The 20,723-nt window shown below is 44.0% G+C and overlaps 1 protein-coding gene across 4 annotated transcripts in view; it reads right to left on the bottom strand.

Annotated features, from left to right (window-relative positions):
- The window catches only part of ALG10 (DIE2/ALG10 family), a 102,480-nt gene that overhangs the window by 68,623 nt on the left and 13,134 nt on the right, over positions 1-20,723 (bottom strand). For 3 of the 4 annotated variants that reach the window (XM_087391484.1, XM_087391485.1, XM_087391487.1), the window contains one exon: positions 18,899-18,987. The exons of the other annotated variant lie outside the window; for it this stretch is intronic. In XM_087391484.1, coding sequence (XP_087247610.1) covers positions 18,899-18,987 — 89 coding nt within the window. The remainder of the gene's footprint in view (positions 1-18,898; positions 18,988-20,723) is intronic. 4 annotated transcript variants of the gene reach the window in all.

Here is a 20,723-nt window from a genome sequence, read left to right as displayed (position 1 = left end):
GTTACATAGCACATTAGTTAATGGAGGGTTTCAAAAGAAAAATCGGGAGACATGCCTTCCATTTCCATACATGAGGGAATTAAAAACATGCTTGTTTCATTATGCTAACATAGAGAGGGGAGCTTTACATTCAAGATCCAAAATACATACCTATGAAATAATTATGTTAAAAAAATCAAAATCAAAATATGGGGGTGTCACAAATATGTGCTTGTGGGTTTTTACAAAGGGGCTCCCCGAAAGATACACATAGGTTGGATGGTGTGTTGAAACCCTAGAGTTATAGCATGTAGAGGTTCCCGCCCACTCTTGCATCCCTTATTCCCCTCTCCTTTGAACCAAGAAAAAGAAAAAATAAAAGAGAAAAAGATTGGGTCTTTTTGGAAGAAAATTTAGAATTGCTTTTAGGTATGCTTGTACTGTTTAAAAGCTTTTACGTGTCTACTCACTCAGAGATAAATAAGGAATGATGTGACAATTTTTAAACGAGTTAGCCTTCATTATTTGCGAGAAAGTTGTAAAATTAAATGTTAGAATCTGGGATATTTGAAGCTACACGTTGTGCAACGTAAACATTTTCATAGAATGAATCACAAACCAATTTAGAGCCCTAGGGAGTTGCTAATCATGGTAAAAGTTTAAGTGTTAGAATTATTATTATAATTCAGCAGTGACCAATGTAATGTAATAAGTAGGTTAGGGGCACTTTTCCCTCATTTAGAGGTTTTTCCCCCTAACCACAGTTAGTTCACTAACTACGGTTAGTGAAGGATAAGGTTTTGTCACTAGACAAAACCCATCCCACTTCTTGTAACCGTCACTTCTTCTATTGCAAGTACTACGTTCAACTCTCTTGCTTCCTGCTCTCTCACTCTCTCATTTCTAACATTTGGTATCAGAGCAGCAAGATCCTGCTCTTTTGCTTTCTAGCCCGCAAGCTTCCTGCTCCTAACTTCCTGCCTAGCTCCCTGCTCAACAGCCCCTTACAGCCGTACAGCCCACGCTTCAATTCACGAAGCTCACGCTCCTGTTGTCCGTACTGTACCTGTGCTGTACTACTTGTTCCGTACAGATATGCGCCGATTGTCTGTACAGCTCGTCGTCAGCAGCTCGTCGTCCGTACAGTTCACCATCCGTACAACGTACGTACTGCAGGCGTCATTTCTTCCATACTCATCGGTACGCTGCTGTCCGTACAAGTCGTACGGAGTATTCCGTACATCTGCCGTACACCTGTTGTCCGTACCGTCATACCTTCCGTACAATCGTCGTACAGATTCCGTACACCCCTGCCGTACAACTGTCGTCTGTACTCCGTACAGTTGGTCGTCCGTACAACGAGGCAGTACTCAGTCCGTATCTTGTACGTAATTCGTACTGTCAGTTCCGTACAAGTTGAAAGCTTCCGTACACTTCTATTGCAGAACCTTCTGTGCAAGCTCTATCCTTGCAGGTACTCTTGCAATTTTGTTTTTTGGCAGGCATTGTTTGCAAATAGCCATTTTTTGGCTTAGATCTTGCAAAAATTTGGGGCATTCCGTATTTGTAAACAGACATTGCAGTTGGGTTGCAGGTTGTCCAAGAAATTGAGGTTTATGCAATTACATTGCAATTTTGCACTGAAATTTGGGGCTTTTGCAGGCAGAGTGCAATTTGTGCAACATTTGGGGCTTTCAGACCATTTGCCCTCTTTTGTATGCAATTGGTTGCAATTTTGCAGGTAAAAGTGCATTTTGGAAGTTTGCAAACAATTTTGGACTCAATACGAGTCAAATTGCAGACTTTTGCCACCTCTTGCAGATTCTATTTGCAGATTTTTGGGTATTGAGCAAAGCATTGTGGTGCATTTTGAGCCTTTGATAGGCTGTGACAATATTTGTCACTGAGGGCAGATTTTCTTTGGCAGATTTTATTTGTGCATCTTACATCCCAGGAAAGGATTTTACTTGTTCAGTTTGCTATATTTCTGAGTTTATCTGGGAAAAATGGCACAGAACAACTCAAATGAGGTGTTCGGGGTTCTCACACAAGAGGATAAGTTGGATGGCACCAACCACTCCTTGTGGAGTTTCATGGTTCGCAATATCTTAGTTGGCAGAAATCTTTGGGATTATGTCAATGGAGATGAGGAAAGACCAGATACAACACCTATACCTGTCACTCCTACAGCTGGAGGCAAGGGTAGAGGTACAAATACAGCACAGGTGATTGGAGCAGCCGCTCCAGGAGCTCCCACAGCAGAGCAGAAAAGATGGGACTCTAGAGATGCACAAGCTCTTTCAGTAATTTCTCTTTCTGTCAAGAGGTTCATTATACCTCATATTCGGTCATGCAAGACATCTATGGCAGCTTGGGTAATACTGGAGAGTATGTTTGCAGCAAGAAACGATGCCAGAGTTTCCTTTCTGAAGCGAGAACTTTCCCATACACATATGGAGGAGGGAGATTCCATGAATTCTCACCTCACAAAGCTTCAGGAACAATTGCTGAACATTGATGAAGTCATTCCGGATTCAGAGATGATCTCCACCACTCTGAACTCTCTTCCTGAGTCCTATCTCGGTTTCCACACCTCGCTGAATTTGTCATTGAGGGGGGGCAGCAATCTTCTCTCCTTTCACGAGTTGGTAGGACTTCTGTTGCAGGAGGAACAAACACACAAAAATATGGCAACCCGGGCTGGCGAGCATGCTATGCTCTCTAAGTTCAAGCCCAAGGATAAAGGGCAGCATAAGCCACATGCCCATCAGCCCACACATCAGCATAAAGCTGATTCTGGACAGCCTTCTTATAAGGCACAGGGTGATACAAACAAGTAGAAAAAGAAGGGCATCTGTCATTATTGCAAGAAGCCAGATCATTATATTGGAGAGTGCAAGAAGCGCATAGCCAAAGAAAAAAAAAGGGATTCCGGTATGGTTGTATCAGATGCATCAGGTCCACATTGCCATGATGGAGGAGATGTTGCAGCCAACTTGGTTGAAGAGCACTATGCCTTTTTGACTTGCACTTCAGATTTTTTAGTGGGTAGTTCAGATACTACAGCCACTAATGATGATGACCCATATGCTTTTTTGACTTGCAGTTACGATCCTTCAAAGGATGAATGCTCTTTCAATGTTGATGAGACACTACATACTTGGTATTTTGATAGTGGTGCTTCAAAGCACATCACTTCCAAGAAAAATCTGTTTGTAACTTTGCATTCTTCACCAACCAAGAAGAAGGTAACTTGTGCAAATAATTCTTCTCATTTAGTGTGTGGAGTGGGAGACATTATTCTCACATCCACTGATGGCACAAATTTCAGAATATCAGATGTACTCTATGTGCCAGGTATAAAGAAGAATTTGCTTTCAATGTCCTCACTCAATAGAGGAGGATTTCAGGTTGTTTTTTATGATGACAAGTGTGCAGTCAGAAACAAAGAAAATGAATATGCTTTGAGGTTGTCTGGCACTTTGTATCGGGGTCTTTTTCAGCTTGATTTATATGAAAAAAGATCCCATCTTGCATTATCAGTTAGCACTCCCACTGCTGCGATGCACAATGCTGAGTTATGGCATGCCAGGTATGGGCACATGAGCTATGGCAGCTTAATGACACTTCAGAGGCATGATATGGTTGATGCATTACCTCCTTTGGAGTCGCCTCCTCCTCATGCATGTGAAGGTTGCATTCTTGGCAAAATGCATAGGCTTCCCTTCAAGAAGGATGGTGCAATGAAAGCTACAAGAAAATTGTAGCTTATTCACATTGATGTCTGCGGTCCCATGAGGACACCTGCTTTTGAAGGTTATCTCTATTTTGTTACATTCATAGATGACTTTACCAACTACACTTGGGTTTATGGTCTCAAGGCAAAATCAGAAGTGTTTATGCATTTCAAACACTTTGTGGCTATGGTTGAAAATGAGACAGGACTCAAGGTGCAAACACTTCACACAGATCGAGGAGGGGAGTACATGTCTTATGAATTTGAGACATTTTTGAAAGAAAAAGGCATTATGCATCAGCTTACAGTGAGGCTTACACCTCAACAGAATGGCAAAGCTGAGCGGAAGAATCGCACCACCATGGAAATGGATAGATGCATGCTCACAAGTAAGAAGTTGCCTCACAGGTTTTGGCTGGAAGGCCTCGTGTGTGCCAACTATATTTTAAATCGGGCTCCTACAAAGGCTTTGAAGACAATCACCCCCTATGAGGCATAACATGGAAGAAAGCCTTCAGTGGACCACTTCAGAGTTTTTGGTTGTGTTGCATATGCCCACATGCCTGTGGAGTTCAGACACAAGTTGTCAGATAAGGCACTAAAATGCATTTTTGTGGGATATAGTTCACAAAGCAAAGGCTATCGTCTCTACAATCCTGCTACACGCAAGATTTTCGTCAGTAGAGATGTCATATTCTCTGAAAATTCTGCACATACAAATGCTGAATTTCAGATTCCGGCCTCTTCAAATGATGTGTTTGAGGGGATGCTTCCTATAGCATTTGGTTCCCCCGCTGAAAATCAGAATTTACAGCAACCTCCGCCAGCTCCACAAGTACAGATTCAGCCCCCAACTGAATTGGTACAACCTCAGGGTGTGGATGAAGTTGTCAGGCAAGAAATTCAAGAGATACACGCAGCCAAAACAATCCCGCATTGGTTGCTTCAGACTCTCAGGGAGAGTAGGCTTGAATCTCCATTGCCTGGCAGAACTCGTAGTGCAGTAAGGCACATGGAGGGAGCTCATTCAGTTGAATCAGCTTATGCAGGTACTCTTCTTGATGAGGAGGAGCCTGAGACATTTGAAGAAGCAAAAGATAATGTGCATTGGATGAATGCCATGGACGATGAGTTGCAGCATAAAAATCAGACTTGGGATGTTGTGGATTTGCCACCAGGTAAAAATGCCATAGGTACACAATGGGTATTCAAAGTCAAAAGAAAGCCAGATGGGTCCATTGATCGGTACAAGGCAAGGCTGGTTGCAAAAGGATATGCTCAGAAAAAGGGCATAGATTATGAGGAGACTTTTGCTCCTATATCCAGGATGACAACCATCAGGTCAGTTATAGCCGTGGCTGCAAATTTTGAATGGAATGTTCATCAGTTGGACATTAAAACAGCTTTCCTTAATGGAGACTTGTTGGAAGAGGTTTATGTCAAACAACCTCCGGGCTTTCAAATTTCAGAAAATGCACTACAGGTATGCAAGCTGAATAAAGCTTTGTATGGACTGAAACAAGCCCCACGTGCATGGTATGCCAAAATTGATGCCTTTCTGACCAGCAAGGGGCTACACAATAGTCCAAACTGAGAGCACCCTCTACATCAAGAAGGATGGGGGGGATATTCTGGTCATCATTCTTTATATAGATGACATGCTGCTCACCGGATCAAATGAGGAAGTAATTGCAGATTTCAAGGCCCAATTGAAAGCTACATTTGATATGTCAGACTTGGGCTTGTTACATTTCTTTTTGGGGATCCAGTTTATTCAAGGGAAACGTGGCATTGTTATGTCTCAATCCAAGTATGTTCAAAAGCTCTTGGACAGATTCAATATGCATGATTGCAAGCCTATGTCCACTCCCATGGAGCCGGGGCTGAAGCTTACAATGCATGATGCGAGTGAATCAATTGATGTCACACTCTATAGTCAGGCTGTTGGATGCCTCATTTATCTATGCAATACATGACCTGATATTCAGTTTTCAGTTTCTCAGGTGAGCAGGTATATGCACAGCCCAAAGATTATGCATTGGCAGGTTGTAAAACGCATCTTCCGTTACCTACAAGGTACAAAGTCTTTTGGCTTGATGTTTCCCAGGGGGGGTGACTTGCAAATGCATGCTTACAGTGACTCAAATTGGGCTGGAGACTATGATACTAGGCAGTCCACCAGTGGGAATTGTTTCTTTCTAGGACATGCTTGCATTTCTTGGTTGAGCAAGAAACAGTCTACAATGGCTACCTCCTCATGTGAAGCTGAGTACAGAGCAGCTTTCACAACGACAGTTGAATGTGTTTGGCTGCATCGTTTATTTGCTGATCTTCATCTTTCATTGGAGGGTCCTTCTCCGATTCTCACTGATAGTCAGAGTGCTATAGCAGCGGCAAGGAATCCTGTGTTTCATGCTCGCACGAAGCACATTGAGGTTCACTATCACTATGTCAGAGAGAAGTTGCATGTAGGAGAGATCAGTATGATCTATGTGTCAACACATGACAATGTTGCAGACATCTTCACCAAACCACTTCCACGTAAAAAGTTTGAGGCATTTCGTAGTGCCCTGAACTTATATCCTTTTGGTGATTGATCATTTCCTTGTACATGACATTGGCACTGCAGGGGGGTGTTAGGATTATTATTATAATTCAGCAGTGACCAATGTAATGTAATAAGTAGGTTAGGGGCACTTTTCCCTCATTTAGAGGTTTTTCCCCCTAACCACAGTTAGTTCACTAACTACAGTTAGTGAAGGATAAGGTTTTGTCACTTAGACACTTCTTGTAACCGTCACTTCTTCTGTTGGAGTGGTCACCTCCCCATCTGTAAGCCCCCATATGAGGAGAGCATGGGGGAGGGAGACCTAGGGCAGGATGTGCCCCAAAAGAAGAGAGGAGGGTACCTGTCCTGCATAAGGCGGAGCAGAGGACAGCAATAGGGACCCAAGAGAAGAGGCCATGAGCTCACGGATTATGTCAGCAACAGTACGGAACAGTACGGAGCTGAGGCGCACACGTGTGGGCAGATCAGGGAGCCAAGAAATAGCGCAGCATAGTGGGGGTCTATGGCCAGGTATGCAGCCTGCAGCAGGGTCCCCAGCAGCAGCAAAGGGGAGCCTAGCAGCAGCCCAAAAGGGCCTGGCTAGGGCCCTTATATAGGGCTGGTTGGGCTGAGCCAACCAGGTCTGTCCAGTCGGCCCATTTAGGGCTGGCTGGTCGGTCCATTTGAAAGGGCCTTGAGCCCTATAAAAGGAGAGGCACTTGCCTCATTTCATTATCCAGCATAGCCAGCAGTTCAGGGCAGAAAGGAGCAGCAGGAAGCCTACTCTCTGGGCCTATCTACAGGAGGTGAGAGTGCAACAAGGGCTGCAGACCTAGCCAGGAAGGGCTGGACCTTGGCTGTCTTCTAGGGCAGCAAGGTGCTGTGATCATCATCACTTGGAACAACATTCAGCCAGAGCAGGAGCAGCCAGAAGCCACTCCCTTGGGCCTCACACTGGGGGTGAAGGAGAGTGGAAGGTGAGCTGCAAACTGAGTTCCCTAGAGGCTGGACCTTGGCTGTCTTCTAGGGCAGCAAGGTGTTGTGATCATCACATTCTCTGGAGTAGCAGATTTACAGGAGACAGGAGCAGTAGAAAGGGCTTCCTTGGGCCTTTTCCTAGGAGGTGAAGGAGACCTAAAGAGTGCTGCAGACTGAGCTAGTAAGTGCTGCCTACCTAGGCTGATCTACAGGCAGTAAGGTAGAGAGAACCATTCTGAACAGAAAGTCTACAGGCACTTGAGGTGGAGCACGCGGGCTTGAGTCTAGAGATAGCCAACAGATAAGAGAAGTACCTTGTGGTAAGATCAGAGGACCACACCATTGGTGGGACTCTGGATCTATCTCTTTTGTATTGTGTCCATAGCTTTGGACGGAAATATATTATTTTGGTGGTTTCTCTGTCTGGCTGGTTCATTGTCTATTGATGAGTCTGCACATCTATTTTATGCACATTAAGTTAAGAAGTTTGTGATTCCACACCCCACACGCACACTGTGTGGGCTCCTGGGCATTACTATAAGTCTTCCGCTGTGTGTACCCTCTGTTGGGTTCTTTCTAACATCTTCTATTGCAAGTACTACGTTCAGCTCTCTTGCTTCCTGCTCTCTCACTCTCTCGTTTCTAACATTAAGCAAACTGCAATCAGGTTTTGGCCAAAATTTGAGAACCCATCCTTCCCTAGGCGTTGGGCAATGATTGTTTTTGCTGTGCAATTCCAAAGTAATATGGGGCTCTAGGGAATAGAACACAATTGCAAGCATGTGCAAATGCAGTTCTGAAGGTTAGGGACCTAGCTTTCCCCCTTTATTAGTTGATTTTCTCGTAGGTCTCTCTATGTTTCTGCATACTTAAAATAAATGTTTGGTTGGACGTGTGCCTTCTTGAAGGATTAGTCCTTGTTCTTCATGATAGTTTGCTGCCCTATTATGGAGCCGCAAGGCAGATTAGAAATTATTAATCTTAGCAATAAATGATGGTTAATATTGTTCAACAAGTAAAAAACAAGTTTTTAAAAAGAAATCTCTTTAATCAATAGTCTCACAAACTTAGAAGCCAATATAAGGTAACAATTGCAGTTTTAAAGCAAAGGCATCTCCTGCAGCTTTAGTAGTATTTTTGTAAAAGGCTGCATACATTAGAAATTGTGCAATATTAATGAAAAAAGAATTTTGAATTTTGATAAAAGTCTACAACCAATATCATGTAGCAGGTGAGTGAGGTACTTTGTTTTGCAAATTAGCAATATATTTGACATACATCAACTTGTCAATTGACGTTTTGCTGTTTTGATTGGTTCCTTTGATACTTCGCTTTACCACTAACAAAGAAAAATGTCTATAGTCAATCAATTGCAAACTAAATTAATCAATTGCAAAATTGCAAAAAAGACACTATTAGAGGAGCAAATCTAATTTCCTCATGTATGTGAAGGCAAACATGGAGTAAGGAATATGCTTTTCTCATCTTGTTGCATTTCGACAAGCCACATGAATTTAGTATCAAAATCTATGCCTTCTACACATATGAATGAAGCCCAGTTAATGCCGCCACTCCTAGAATTTAGAAACTCAACAATCTTTTTCGTGTATGTGATGAACTTTGCAACTCGCTAGTAGCATGGTATTTCTCTTGCAGCGTGGCTGTCATGTGAGGTTGCGGAGGTGCTTGCTGAGTTATTGTTGGCGTTAAGACATTTGTGCGTAATAGCATGAAAGACAAGCTACTGCTGCTGCCTCATTTTCAAAAATTCAACCTCTACCTATTGTAATCAAAGCTCACACTTAGCTAGGTACTCATTTTGGGAAGGATTTCCTTGACATATATGTGATGATGGTGTTGCTTGGATTCAAGTAAAAAAAGAAGGCATGTGGATGACTCTCATGCATAGATGTGGGGTGATCATTCTCGACCATAGTTACAATAGAACATGTTTGCTACTTGAAGGACATGTTTTAAATTATGTGTTTTTTTTTTCAATACATTTTTTCGCCCTTAAAATTTTAAAGTTCTAAGAAGTTTGCATTTGGATATTTAGTATTGGTGCTCCCACCAATTGTTGACCTCCTTCGGCTCTAGGCTCTTGCATGCGATCCCTAAGACAGGCATAATTACCTACCACCACAATTGCCTAGCTTTGCTCAATGCATCAAAATGTACAATGCTCTTGAAGCAGCATGCACTTGTTGCCTCCAGCACAAGGAGGTTCGGCGGACTGATTTCTCCTACCACTCCACCCGGGCCCGTTGGGTATAGCAGGGGGACAGGATGATGAAGCAATTCCTTCATACCACTGGACCTCGATCAACAAGCACACAGTTGCAGCGTTTACGGGGTCCACAAGGCATTATGCAGGGGGACAGGATGACGAAGCAGTTCCTTCATACCACTAGACCTCCATCAACAAGCACACAGTTGCAGCGTTTACAGGATCTGCAAGGCATTATGCACACCGATCCACAAGAGATTCTAGAGCTGACCATTGTTTTCTACAGTCAGCTCTTTCAAGCGCAGAGAGGATGACTCCAGCTTGCCTTGTGGCCCATGAGCTAGTTTGGGACCACGTTCCTACAGTAGTCTCGCAGGAGTTGTGCAAGAGTCTGGAGGAGCCTTTCACAGATGAGGAGCTCTGGGAAGCCCTCAAGGCCCTCCCGACCCAAAAGTGTCCTGGCGAAGATGGCTTGACTCTGGACTTCTTTCGGAACTTTTGGGAGATCATTTCCACCCCTTTCCGTCTAGCTTGCCAGGAGATCTTCGACACGGGCTCCCTTCCTCAGCACCTGAGAAGGGGGTGGATTTGTTTGATCCCAAAAGAGGGAGATAGGTCAGACATTCGGCAGTGGAGACTAATCACCCTGCTTGATACCGCATACAAGATCCTCACCAAGGTCTTGAGTTTGCGATTACAGCCTCATCTCACTGACATCATCCATGACACGCAGACTGGCTTTATTCAGAAGCGTAGCATCCTGGACAACATTTTCACGTTCAAGGAGGCAGTGGATTGGGCCAGGGAGGAGTCACAGCCTTTGGCCATCCTTCTCTTGGAATTTTAGAGGCTTACGACAAGGTGGAGTGGTCTTTCCTGGAGGGCACTATGCAAAGGTTGGGTTTCTCAAACAGATCGATTAGAGGAGTCTCTGCGCTTTATGGGGGGAACTCTAGTCATATGCTTGTTGGGCGAGGCCTTTCCTCTCTCGCTCGGTACGTCAGGGCTGTCCCCTAGCTCCCTTTCTCTTCTTGTTTGTGGCGGAGGCTTTGGGCTACTACTTGAGATCACAGGTGGCGGGCCTCACAGGGTTGAGGCTCCCAATCAAACAAGAGGAGCTGCTAGACTCAGAGTTTGGAGATGACATAGCCTTGTACGTAAAGGGCACCACAACGAGCTTGGAGAGAGCCACGGGAGCCCACGCTATCTATTGCGAGGCCTCTGTGCACGAATCAACTAGACAAAATCCATCGATTTCTTCACGAGCTTTGAGGAGACAGGAGATTCGAGAGTGGGGGAATGCCTTTGGCTTCCGCTAGATACCGCAGGGCTAGACAACGAGATACCTAGATGCCAGTATTGATATTACAATAGAGCAGCAGATCGCCTCGATCCTCGAGAGTGTTCAGCACAAGATTATCTACTGGAGATCGGCCAAACTCTCCCTAGCAGGCCGTGCCCTAGTGGCAAACAAGGTCCTTCTTGCCACGGCCTGGTACATTGCCCCATGCTGGTGCTTTCACAAAGGGTGCATTGTGTTAGAAATATTAATATATTCTAGGCAGTTGCCAATGTAATGTAATAAGTGAGTTAGGGACACTTTTCCCTCTTAGAGGTTTTTCCCCCTAACCACGGTCTAATCTCTAACTACGATTAGTGATTAGATAGGGTTTTGTCACTAAGACAAAACCCTTATCTCTTTCCTTGTACACTCACTTCAGACACTTCAGTTCAGTACACTTTGGGAGTGAACTACGTTCAGCTCACTCTCCATCTAGCTCACTCTTGCTCTCTTGCTTTTTCTCACATTTGGTATCAGAGTACTTCCTTCCCGCTCCTTGCTCCCTGCTCCCCGCTTCTTACTTCCAGCTCCCGCATTTCAACTCCATCGCCAAGTTCGAGCTCCCGCTCGTCCGTACAGCTTCATCGCGACCTACCCGTCCGCACAGTCCGTACAACTGTATGGATTTCGTACAGCTCCTGCTTCCGTCTGCACACCCGCGCAAAAATATGTCCGTACCATTGTACGGATGTCCGTACCTACATGTCAGGTCCGTACATTCATCCATATGTTCCATACATGTGCATCACTTTCGTCCGTACAAACGTACAATTCCGTACATGCACGTTACGTCCGTCCGTACAATTCCGTACAGTTCTGTACTTGCATACTTTAACGGGCTAAAGGTGTCCGGTGTCCGTCATTTGCAGGCAAGGTTCATTTGCAAGCTCAGTTGTGCATTCAGCCATTGTTTGGCTTTGATTTTGGGAGCACATTTGAAGCTGTAGCAGACATTGCAGTAGATCTGCAAGTTTTGGAGAATTTTTAGGACTTTTGCAATTGCATTGTAATCTGGCAATGAAATTTGGGGCTTTTGCAGGCAGAGGGCAATTTGTGCAACATTTGGGACTTTCATATCATTTGCCCTCTTTTGTATGCAATTTCTCGAAAGAAGTTGGGGCTTTTGCATTTGGGTTGCAATTTTGCAAGTACAAATAGCATTTTGGAAGTTTGCAAGCAATTCTGGACTCAGTACGAGTCAATTCTGCAGATTCTATTTGCAGATTTTTGGGCATTCAACAGAGCATTGAAGTGCATTTTGAGCCTTGGATAGGCTGTGACAGTATTTGTCACTGAGGGCAGGATTTCTTTGCAGATTTTACTTGTGCATTTGACATCCCAGAAAGGGATTTTACTTGGTCAGTTTGCTGTGTTTTTTGAGATTATCTAGTGAAAATGGCTCAGAACAACCCCAATGAGGTGTTCAGAGTTCTCACACTGGAGGATAAGTTGGATGGCACCAACTACTGCTTGTGGAGTTTCATGGTTCGCAATATCTTGGTTGGCAAACATCTTTGGGATTATGTCAATGGAGATGAAGCAAGACCAGATACAGTAGCTACACCTGTCACTCCTACAGCTGGAGACAGGGATAGAGGTGCAAATGCAGCACAAGTAGTTGGAGCAGCCGCTCCAAGAGCTCCCACAGCAGAGCAAAAAAGATGGGACTCTAGAGATGCACAAGCTTTTTCAGTGATTTCTCTCTTTGTCAAGAGGTTCATTATACCTCACATTCGGTCATGCAAGACATCTATGGCAGCTTGGGAGATCCTACAAAGTATGTTTGCAGCAAGAAATGATGCCAGAGCTTCCTTTCTGAAGCGAGAGCTTTCCCATACGCATATGGATGAGGGAGATTCCATGAATTCTCACCTCACAAAGCTTCAGGACTTGAGGGAACAGTTGCTGAATATTGATGAAGTCATTCCAGATTCAGAGATGATCACCACCACTCTGAACTCTCTTCCTGAGTCCTTCTGTTGCAGGAGGAGCAGACTCGAAGAAATATGGCAACCCGGGCTAGCGAGCATGCTATGCTTTCCAAGTTCAAGCCCAAGGGTAAAGGGCAGCAAAAGCCACATGCCAATCAGCCCACACATCAGCATAAAGCTGATTCAGGACAGCCCTCTTATAAGGCAAAGGGTGACGCAGATGAGCAGAAAAAGAGAATGCAAGAAGCGCATAGCCAAAGAGAAGAAAAGGGATTCCCGTATGGCTGTGTCAGATGCATTAGCTCCTCATTCTCATGATGGGGGAGATGTTGCAACCAACTTTGTGGAAGAGCACTATGCCTTTCTATCTTGCACTTCAGATTTTTCAGTGGGTAGTTCAGATGCTACAGCCACTAATGATGATAACCCTTATGCTTTCTTGACTTGCAGTTCTGACCCTTCAAAGGATGCATGCTCTTGTAGTGTCGATGAGACACTTCATACTTGGTATTTTGACAGTGGTGCTTCAAAGCACATCACTTCCAAGAAGAGTCTGTTTGTATCTCTGCATCCTCCACCCACCAAAAAGAAGGTGACTTGTGCGAATAATTCTTCTTATTCAGTGTGTGGAGTGGGAGCCATTATTCTCACATCCACTGATGGCACATATTTCAGAATTTCAGATGTGCTCTATGTGCCAGGGATAAAGAAGAATTTGCTTTTAGTGTCCTCACTCAATAGAGGAGGATTTCAGGTTGTTTTTTATGATGACAAGTGTGCAGTCAGAGACAAAGAGAATGACTATGCTTTGATGTTGTCAGGCACTTTGTATCGGGGTCTTTTTCAGCTTGATCTATATGAAAAAGATCCGATCTTGCATTATCAATTAGCACTCCCACTGCTGCGATGCAGAATGCGAAGTTATGGCATGCCAGGTATGGGCACATGAGCTATGGCAGCTTAATGACACTTCAAAGGCATGATATGATTGATGCATTGCCTCCTTTGGAGTCGCCGCCTCCTCATGCATGTGAAGGTTGCATCCTTGGCAAGATGCATAGACTTCCCTTCAAGAAGGATGGTGCAGTGAAAACTACACGAAAATTACAGCTTATTCAAAGTGATGTTTGCGGTCCCATGAGGACACCTGCTTTTGGGGGTTATCTCTATTTTGTTACATTCATAGATGACTTCACCAACTACACTTGGGTCTATGGTCTCAAGGCAAAATCGGAAGTGTTTATGCATTTCAAACACTTTGTGGCTATGGTTGAGAATGAGACAGGACTCAAGGTGCAGACACTTCGCACAGATTGAGGGGGGGAGTATATGTCTCATGAATTTGAGACATTTTTGAAGGAGAAAGGCATCACGCATCAGCTTACAGTGAGGCTTACACCTCAACAGAATGGCAAAGCTAAGCGGAAGAATCGCACTGCCATGGAGATGAATAGATGCATGCTCACAAGTAAGAAGTTGCCTCACAGGTTTTGGCTTGAAGGCCTCATGTGTGCCAACTATATTTTGAATCGGGCTCCTACAAAGGCTTTGAAGACAATCACTTCCTATGAGGCATGGCATGGGAGAAAACCTTCAGTGGACCATTTCAGAGTTTTTGGTTGTGTTGCATATGCCCACGTGCCTGTGGAGTTTCGACACAAGTTGTCAGATAAGGCACTAAAATGCACTTTTGTGGGATATAGTTCACAAAGCAAAGGCTATCGTCTCTACAATCCTGCTACACGCAAGATTTTTGTTAGTAGAGATGTTATATTCTCTGAAAATTCAGCACATACACAAAGAATTTACAGCAACGTCCTCCAGATCCACATGTCCCAATTCAGCCACCGGCTGATTTTGTACCACCTCACAGTGTGGATGAAGTTGTCAGGCAAGAGATTCAAGGGATACACACTGATTTTGTACCACCTCATGGTGTGGTTGAAGTTGTCAGGCAAGAGATTCAAGGGATACATGCAACCAAAACAGTCCCGAATTGGTTGCTTCAGACTCTCGGGGAGAGTAGGCTTGAGGCCCCATTGCCTGGCAAGACTCGTAGTGCAGTAAGGCACGCAGGGGGGGCTCTTTCATTTGAGACAGTTTATGCAGGGACTCTTCTTGATGAAGAGGACCCTGACTCTTTTGAAGAAACAAAGGATAATGTGCATTGGATGCATGCCATGCATAAAGAGTTGCAGTCCATAGAGAAAAATCAGACTTGAGATGTTGTGGATTTGCCACCAGGTAAGCATGCCATTGGTACCAAGTGGCTTTTCAAGGTAAAAAGGAAACCAGATGGGTCTATTGACAGGTACAAGGCACGGCTGGTTGCCAAAGGCTATGCATAGAAGAAGGGCATAGATTATGAGGAGACATTTGCTCCTACATCCCGGATGACCACCATACAATCAGTTATTGCAATGGCTGCAAATTTTGTGTGGAATGTCCATCAGTTAAACATATAAACAGCTTTCCTTAATGGGGACTTGCAGGAAGGGGTTTATGTCAAGCAACCTCCTAGATTTGAACTTTCTGCCAGTGCACTTCAGGTATGCAAGCTTGACAAAGCTTTATATGGGCTGAAACAAGCCCCACGTGCATGGTATGCCAAGATAGATGCATTCCTGGCAAGTAAGGGATTACACAATAGTCCTACCGAAAGCACCCTCTACATCAAGAGGGATGGGGGGGATATTTTGGTCATCATTCTTTATGTAGATGACATGCTACTCACAGGGTCAAATGAGGATATAATTACAGATTTTAAAGCTGAGTTGAAAGCTGATTTTGACATGACAAATTTGGGCATGTTAAATTTTTATTTGGGGGTCCAATTTATACAAGACAAGCGTGGCATCGTTATGTCTCAATCCAAGTATGTACTGAAGCTCTTAGATAGGTTCAATATGCATGATTGTAAGCCTATTGCCACTCCCACGGAGCCGGGGCTGAAGCTTACTATGTATAATGCAAATGAATCAGTGGATGTCACGACTCACACTTTATAGCCAGGCTGTTGGATGCCTCATATACTTGTGCAATACCAGGCCCGATATTCAGTATGTAGTATCTCAGGTGAGCAGATATATGCACAGCCCAAAGACAACACATTGGCAGGCTGTAAAACGCATCTTCAAATATTTGCAAGACACAAAGTCTTTTGGCTTGATGTTTCCCAAGGGGCCTGACTTGTAGATGCATGCTTACAGTGATTCAGATTGGGCTGGAGACTATGGTACCAGGCAGTCTACTAGTGGTAATTGTTTCTTTTTGGGCAATGCTTGCATTTCTTGGCTAAGCAAGAAGCAATCTACAGTGGTTACTTCCTCAAGTGAAGCTGAGTACAGGGCAGCTTTCACAGCGACAGTTGAGTGTGTTTGGCTGCAACGTTTGTTCGCTGATCTTCGTCTCATATTGGAGGGTCCTTCTCCTATTCTTTGATAATCAAAGTGCTATTGCAATGGCAAAGAATCATGTGTTTCATGCTCGCACAAAGCACATTGAGGTTCATTATCATTATCTCAGAGAGAAGTTGCATGCAAGGGAGATCAGTATGATCTATGTGTCAACACACAACAATGTTGCAGACATCTTCACCAAAGCACTTCCATGTGAGAAGTTTGAGGCATTTCGCAATGCCCTAAACTTATCTTCTTTTGGTGATTAATCACTACCTTGTACACCACATTGGCACTGCAAGGGGGTGTTAGAATTATTAATATATTCTAGGCAGTGGCCAATGTAATGTAATAAGTGAGTTAGGGGCACTTTTCCCTCTTAGAGGTTTTTCCCCCTAACCACGGTCCAATCTCTAACTACGGTTAGTAATTAGATAGGGTTTTATCACTTAGACAAAACCCTTATCTCTTTCCTTGTACACTCACTTCAGTCACTTCAGTTCAGCACACTTTGGGAGTGAACTACGTTCAGCTCACTCTCCATCTGGCTCACTCTTGCTCTCTTGCTTTTTCTCACACATTGGACATATCCAACGTTTGGTTCGAAATTTCCTTTGGGCAGGATCGGACATCATGAGGAATACCAGAGTCCAAGTCACTTGGCAGATGGTGATCATGCCGCAAGCATTAGGAGGCTTGGGTATCATTGAGCCGGAGATACAAAGCAAAGCCCTCTTGGGCAAGTTGGTTGTGTGCGGCCTCACCCCAGGCACAGAGCCTTGGAAGCTCATCTCATAGCAAGGGCTTCTCAAGAACATGCCACGCACTGGGGGGCAGTGGCAGCATTCACACAAATGGATCTTCTCATAGGCCCCCTTACGGGGAAGGGTTTCCCCATGATGAGGAGCCTCCATAAGGTATGGCAGTGACTCGCAGGGGGCCTCATCCGTGCTCAGCCCCGTTGCAGAGAGGAGTTCATCAGCCCCTCATTTGGCACCTGGAGATCAGGGATCAGGATGGGCGTATGCTCGGGCAGCAGACTCACATTGGATGGGCGCAGCGAGATAGTGGCCCGGCTTGCTCCTTTCACAGATGGAGCAGATTACCCATGGAGGCAGAGGCGAGGCTTGGAGCCTTAGTGCATATGCGAGGGGTAGGGCAGCAGATGAGGGAGATTGACCTGGCCATCCATGAGTCTTGGTGGGATGGACTCCGCATGTGGATGGACAGCACATGGTTGGGTCAGTTTTCTCGTACTGGGGTCCCCTTGAGGATGATGATTCAACGAGGCAGCACGCAGCCTAGTTTCTTCCGTGTACGACTTGGAGGCCTACTTCAGGCACTCACTGAGAGACCCCCAGATATGGACAAGAGTCTGGATGTGGGATTCATGGGCAGATGATCAAAGTGGTGGGCCGATGAGGAGGAGTGGCACATTGATCCTCCCAGCATCCCAGAGCAGGATGCCCCCAGAGCTATCAGGAGGGACCGCATCCTGATAGCTCAGATCCCCCCCGCCCGAGGATAGCATGTGGGAGGTAGCAGCCAGTATCACCGCGTGGAACATTTGGGTTTGCTCGCTATAGTCTGGTGATGGGCGAGCATCCAATTCCACCCTCGACCACCTTGGTCGCCATCTGGCAGGATATCATCTACACCCTCCTTTCAATAGAGCCAGCTTGTAAGCAAGCTCACCAATTCTCTTTAGTGTTGTGAATGTTCCACAATAGCCCATAGACAATTTAGAACCCTCACCTATCCTCAGGGGTTTGGATGGAAGGCCTCCGGATCCAATCGAAGAACAAGCAACCAGTTCCCGGCGTCAACAGATGGACAAAGAGAACTCCCATACTCTTTATATAGACTTTCTCACCTTCTCTAAAATTGATATTTTCTTCTATATGAATCCACGTAAGTTTCAGCATATTTTGAGCCCTTTTGATACCCTCTTTAGCATGCCCTAACATTTATTCATAGTCTTAAGAAAGCCTTCAACAACTTGTATTTTTCCTTTCTCAAGCCTCACCAACACCAATGCTCTAAGCTGAAATCAATACATTAACATGCATGAATATAGCTACTTGCTCAATGTTTCAAAGTATTATAGGCAATTCTTTTATAGGAAGGTATTCTTCTCAAACTTTTTGTTTTCTACTAAAACATAGTTGTAGCAAGTTTGATTTTTAATTGGGAATAGAATTAGAATATTCTAACCCTACTTAATTGGGAATAGGAATAAAGTATTTTAATTAAATAATTTTAATTGTTCTTTTAATATTTTATGAATAAATCAGCTAAAAATGAAATGGTATAGAATAAGTGTCCATGGAAAAGTGAAGGCCAGTTACATACTAGCATAAGGTTGTCTATGAGGCCCTTTCTAATGGTAACACTGTGCTTGATGCAGTCCATTTTAGAGGTTATATTCGTGCTCATGAGAGAAGTCAAAGGAAAACATGTTTACTTGAGTCTCGTGACATACACTACACTCCTTAGCAATCCTATCCTAGAATGAAAAAAATGTTTTCTTTACAAGAGGCATTGGTAATCTTGAATGTAGCACTATATGTAATTTCTTATACTAAATAATAAAAGTGGTAACTATACGTACAAAATTTACATGCAAGTGTCTGCTACTTATCAAATTCTTAGATCTAACATTTTGACTACGCATCTTCTTTCAAGGCCAAGCTTTTTCAAAAACTACCAAATATGATGAATTTATCAAAGACAAACACTAAAAGCTTAGTTTAACTCACAATCCAGGCGGAGTAGTAATCATTGGATTCCATGTTTTGAAGTCCCCTCTACAATATTGTTGGGCTTGAGGAACATGAAAGATTTCATCCTGTAGCAACCCATCACTTTCTTGCAATCAATGTCTAGTCTACTCTCCGACAAAAAACCCACACACTACTCACCTCAACACATCCATTTGAAAGAATCCACAAATCTAAGTAGGCAATATAGAAAGCCAACACACCATCATCGACAAATCAAACAATAGAAGACATGATATAATATGACAACTCTCATAGAGACATGCTTCGGCACAGTTATCATAAGAAGGTTTCTAGAATATGTGTCTAAATCTTAAAATATGTCAACTGAAAAGCCAAGTTTACTCCAGATTTAAGATCATAAGAACAATTGTACCCAACCCATCTCCACTCCAAATGACTCATTTTAAGTGTATCTCACTTTGGAATTTGAACCATTTACGACCGTAGACACTATTTGGAAAGATAGTCACTAATCATTTTACAACCCACGTGGCAACCATAAGCATGAATGCTCTAGCCAAAAATCCTCCAAATAATAACCATCTCCATCCAATGCGATAGGTCCCTCAACCACAAACTCAACCCCCGCATCATATATGACATGTAACGTTCGAAGCTTGCTCATTCATCTTCTATGAGGTCTACTGTCTCAAAAGCTCATGCATATAGGGTTGTTGGTATTAATGCCCTTGGAAGGTCACAATGGTGTTAAGAATATTAACCTCTAAAGCAGTGACCAATGGAATAAGGATTAGGGGTGCTTTTTTCCTTTATAGGGTCTTTTCTCCCTCACCAAAGTTAGTGGTTGAGGAGTGGTTGAGTTAGTCACCCAATGTATGTTAACCCTAGTTGCGATTCATTCTAGCGTCTTGTTATGACTACCCTAGTGCATTCACTCATTGTGTGTTGTTGAGTTCTCAATACAACTTGTTTTTCTTGTGTTCTCCTCAACCCTTGCCCCATTTTCCAACATTCAGATCGGAGTGGACAGCCCTTCACTCTCAGCACCTCCCCAGCCCTCAAGAGGCCATTCTGTCACAAAAAGCTTTGAGCTTTGGCGCAAACAACCTCAGCCTCCATCTCATTTTCGGTAGCAGGCTGCTTCAGGAACCTATGCAAGGCACGGCGATTGAATATCTGCTGTTTCCAGCATATGCGACCAATCTGCTGCAAAAATCATCACTATTCAAGGCTTAGTTGAGGCCTTTGGCTTCATTTCCAAGGTGATTTTTGTAGCTGTCCTCCTGTTCTCTTGCTGGTCGACCCTGCTGGGAACTATTTTGGAGCTGCTTTTCTACAAGTCGGAGGTTTTTAGCTGTCTTTGGAGCTGCTGTATCTGTTTCTCCAGCAGACAATTGCTACAGCCTCATTTAGGGCCTCTCTTTGGAAAGTTTTGAGTTGTTGGAACAGCATTTGCTGCTGTTTTGGTATTGTGTAGGTGCAGACCTAAAACAGTCATTTCGAGACCTTCCGCATCACCTACTACTGTTTTTATGGCTCTTCTACTCTTCCCCATCTTGCTCCAGTCATTTGTGGAGGGGTATTGATCTTGTTCCAGAGCCTACAAAGGTCGGAAATCTCTGTTGTTACCCAAGCGATGAAGACCATTGCCTGGAGCACATCTGGTGCTGCCATTCTGTGAAGACCATTGTTTAGAGCACATCTAGTTCTGCCATTCAGTCATATTTGAGAAGCATTTGCTGTTTTGCATCAGAGAACTTTGGGACTGTTCAAAGCTCTCATCAATAAGTTGGATGCACCAACTATTCTCTGTGAAGCTTTATCATTAGAAATATTTTGG

This window comes from Dipteris shenzhenensis, chromosome 20 (genome assembly GCF_047967505.1).
Source record: "Dipteris shenzhenensis isolate YYH24624 ecotype China chromosome 20, Dip_SZ_1.0, whole genome shotgun sequence".
In the NCBI taxonomy this organism is placed as follows: Eukaryota; Viridiplantae; Streptophyta; class Polypodiopsida; order Gleicheniales; family Dipteridaceae; genus Dipteris; species Dipteris shenzhenensis.
This window is presented reverse-complemented; position numbering and strand designations above follow the sequence as displayed.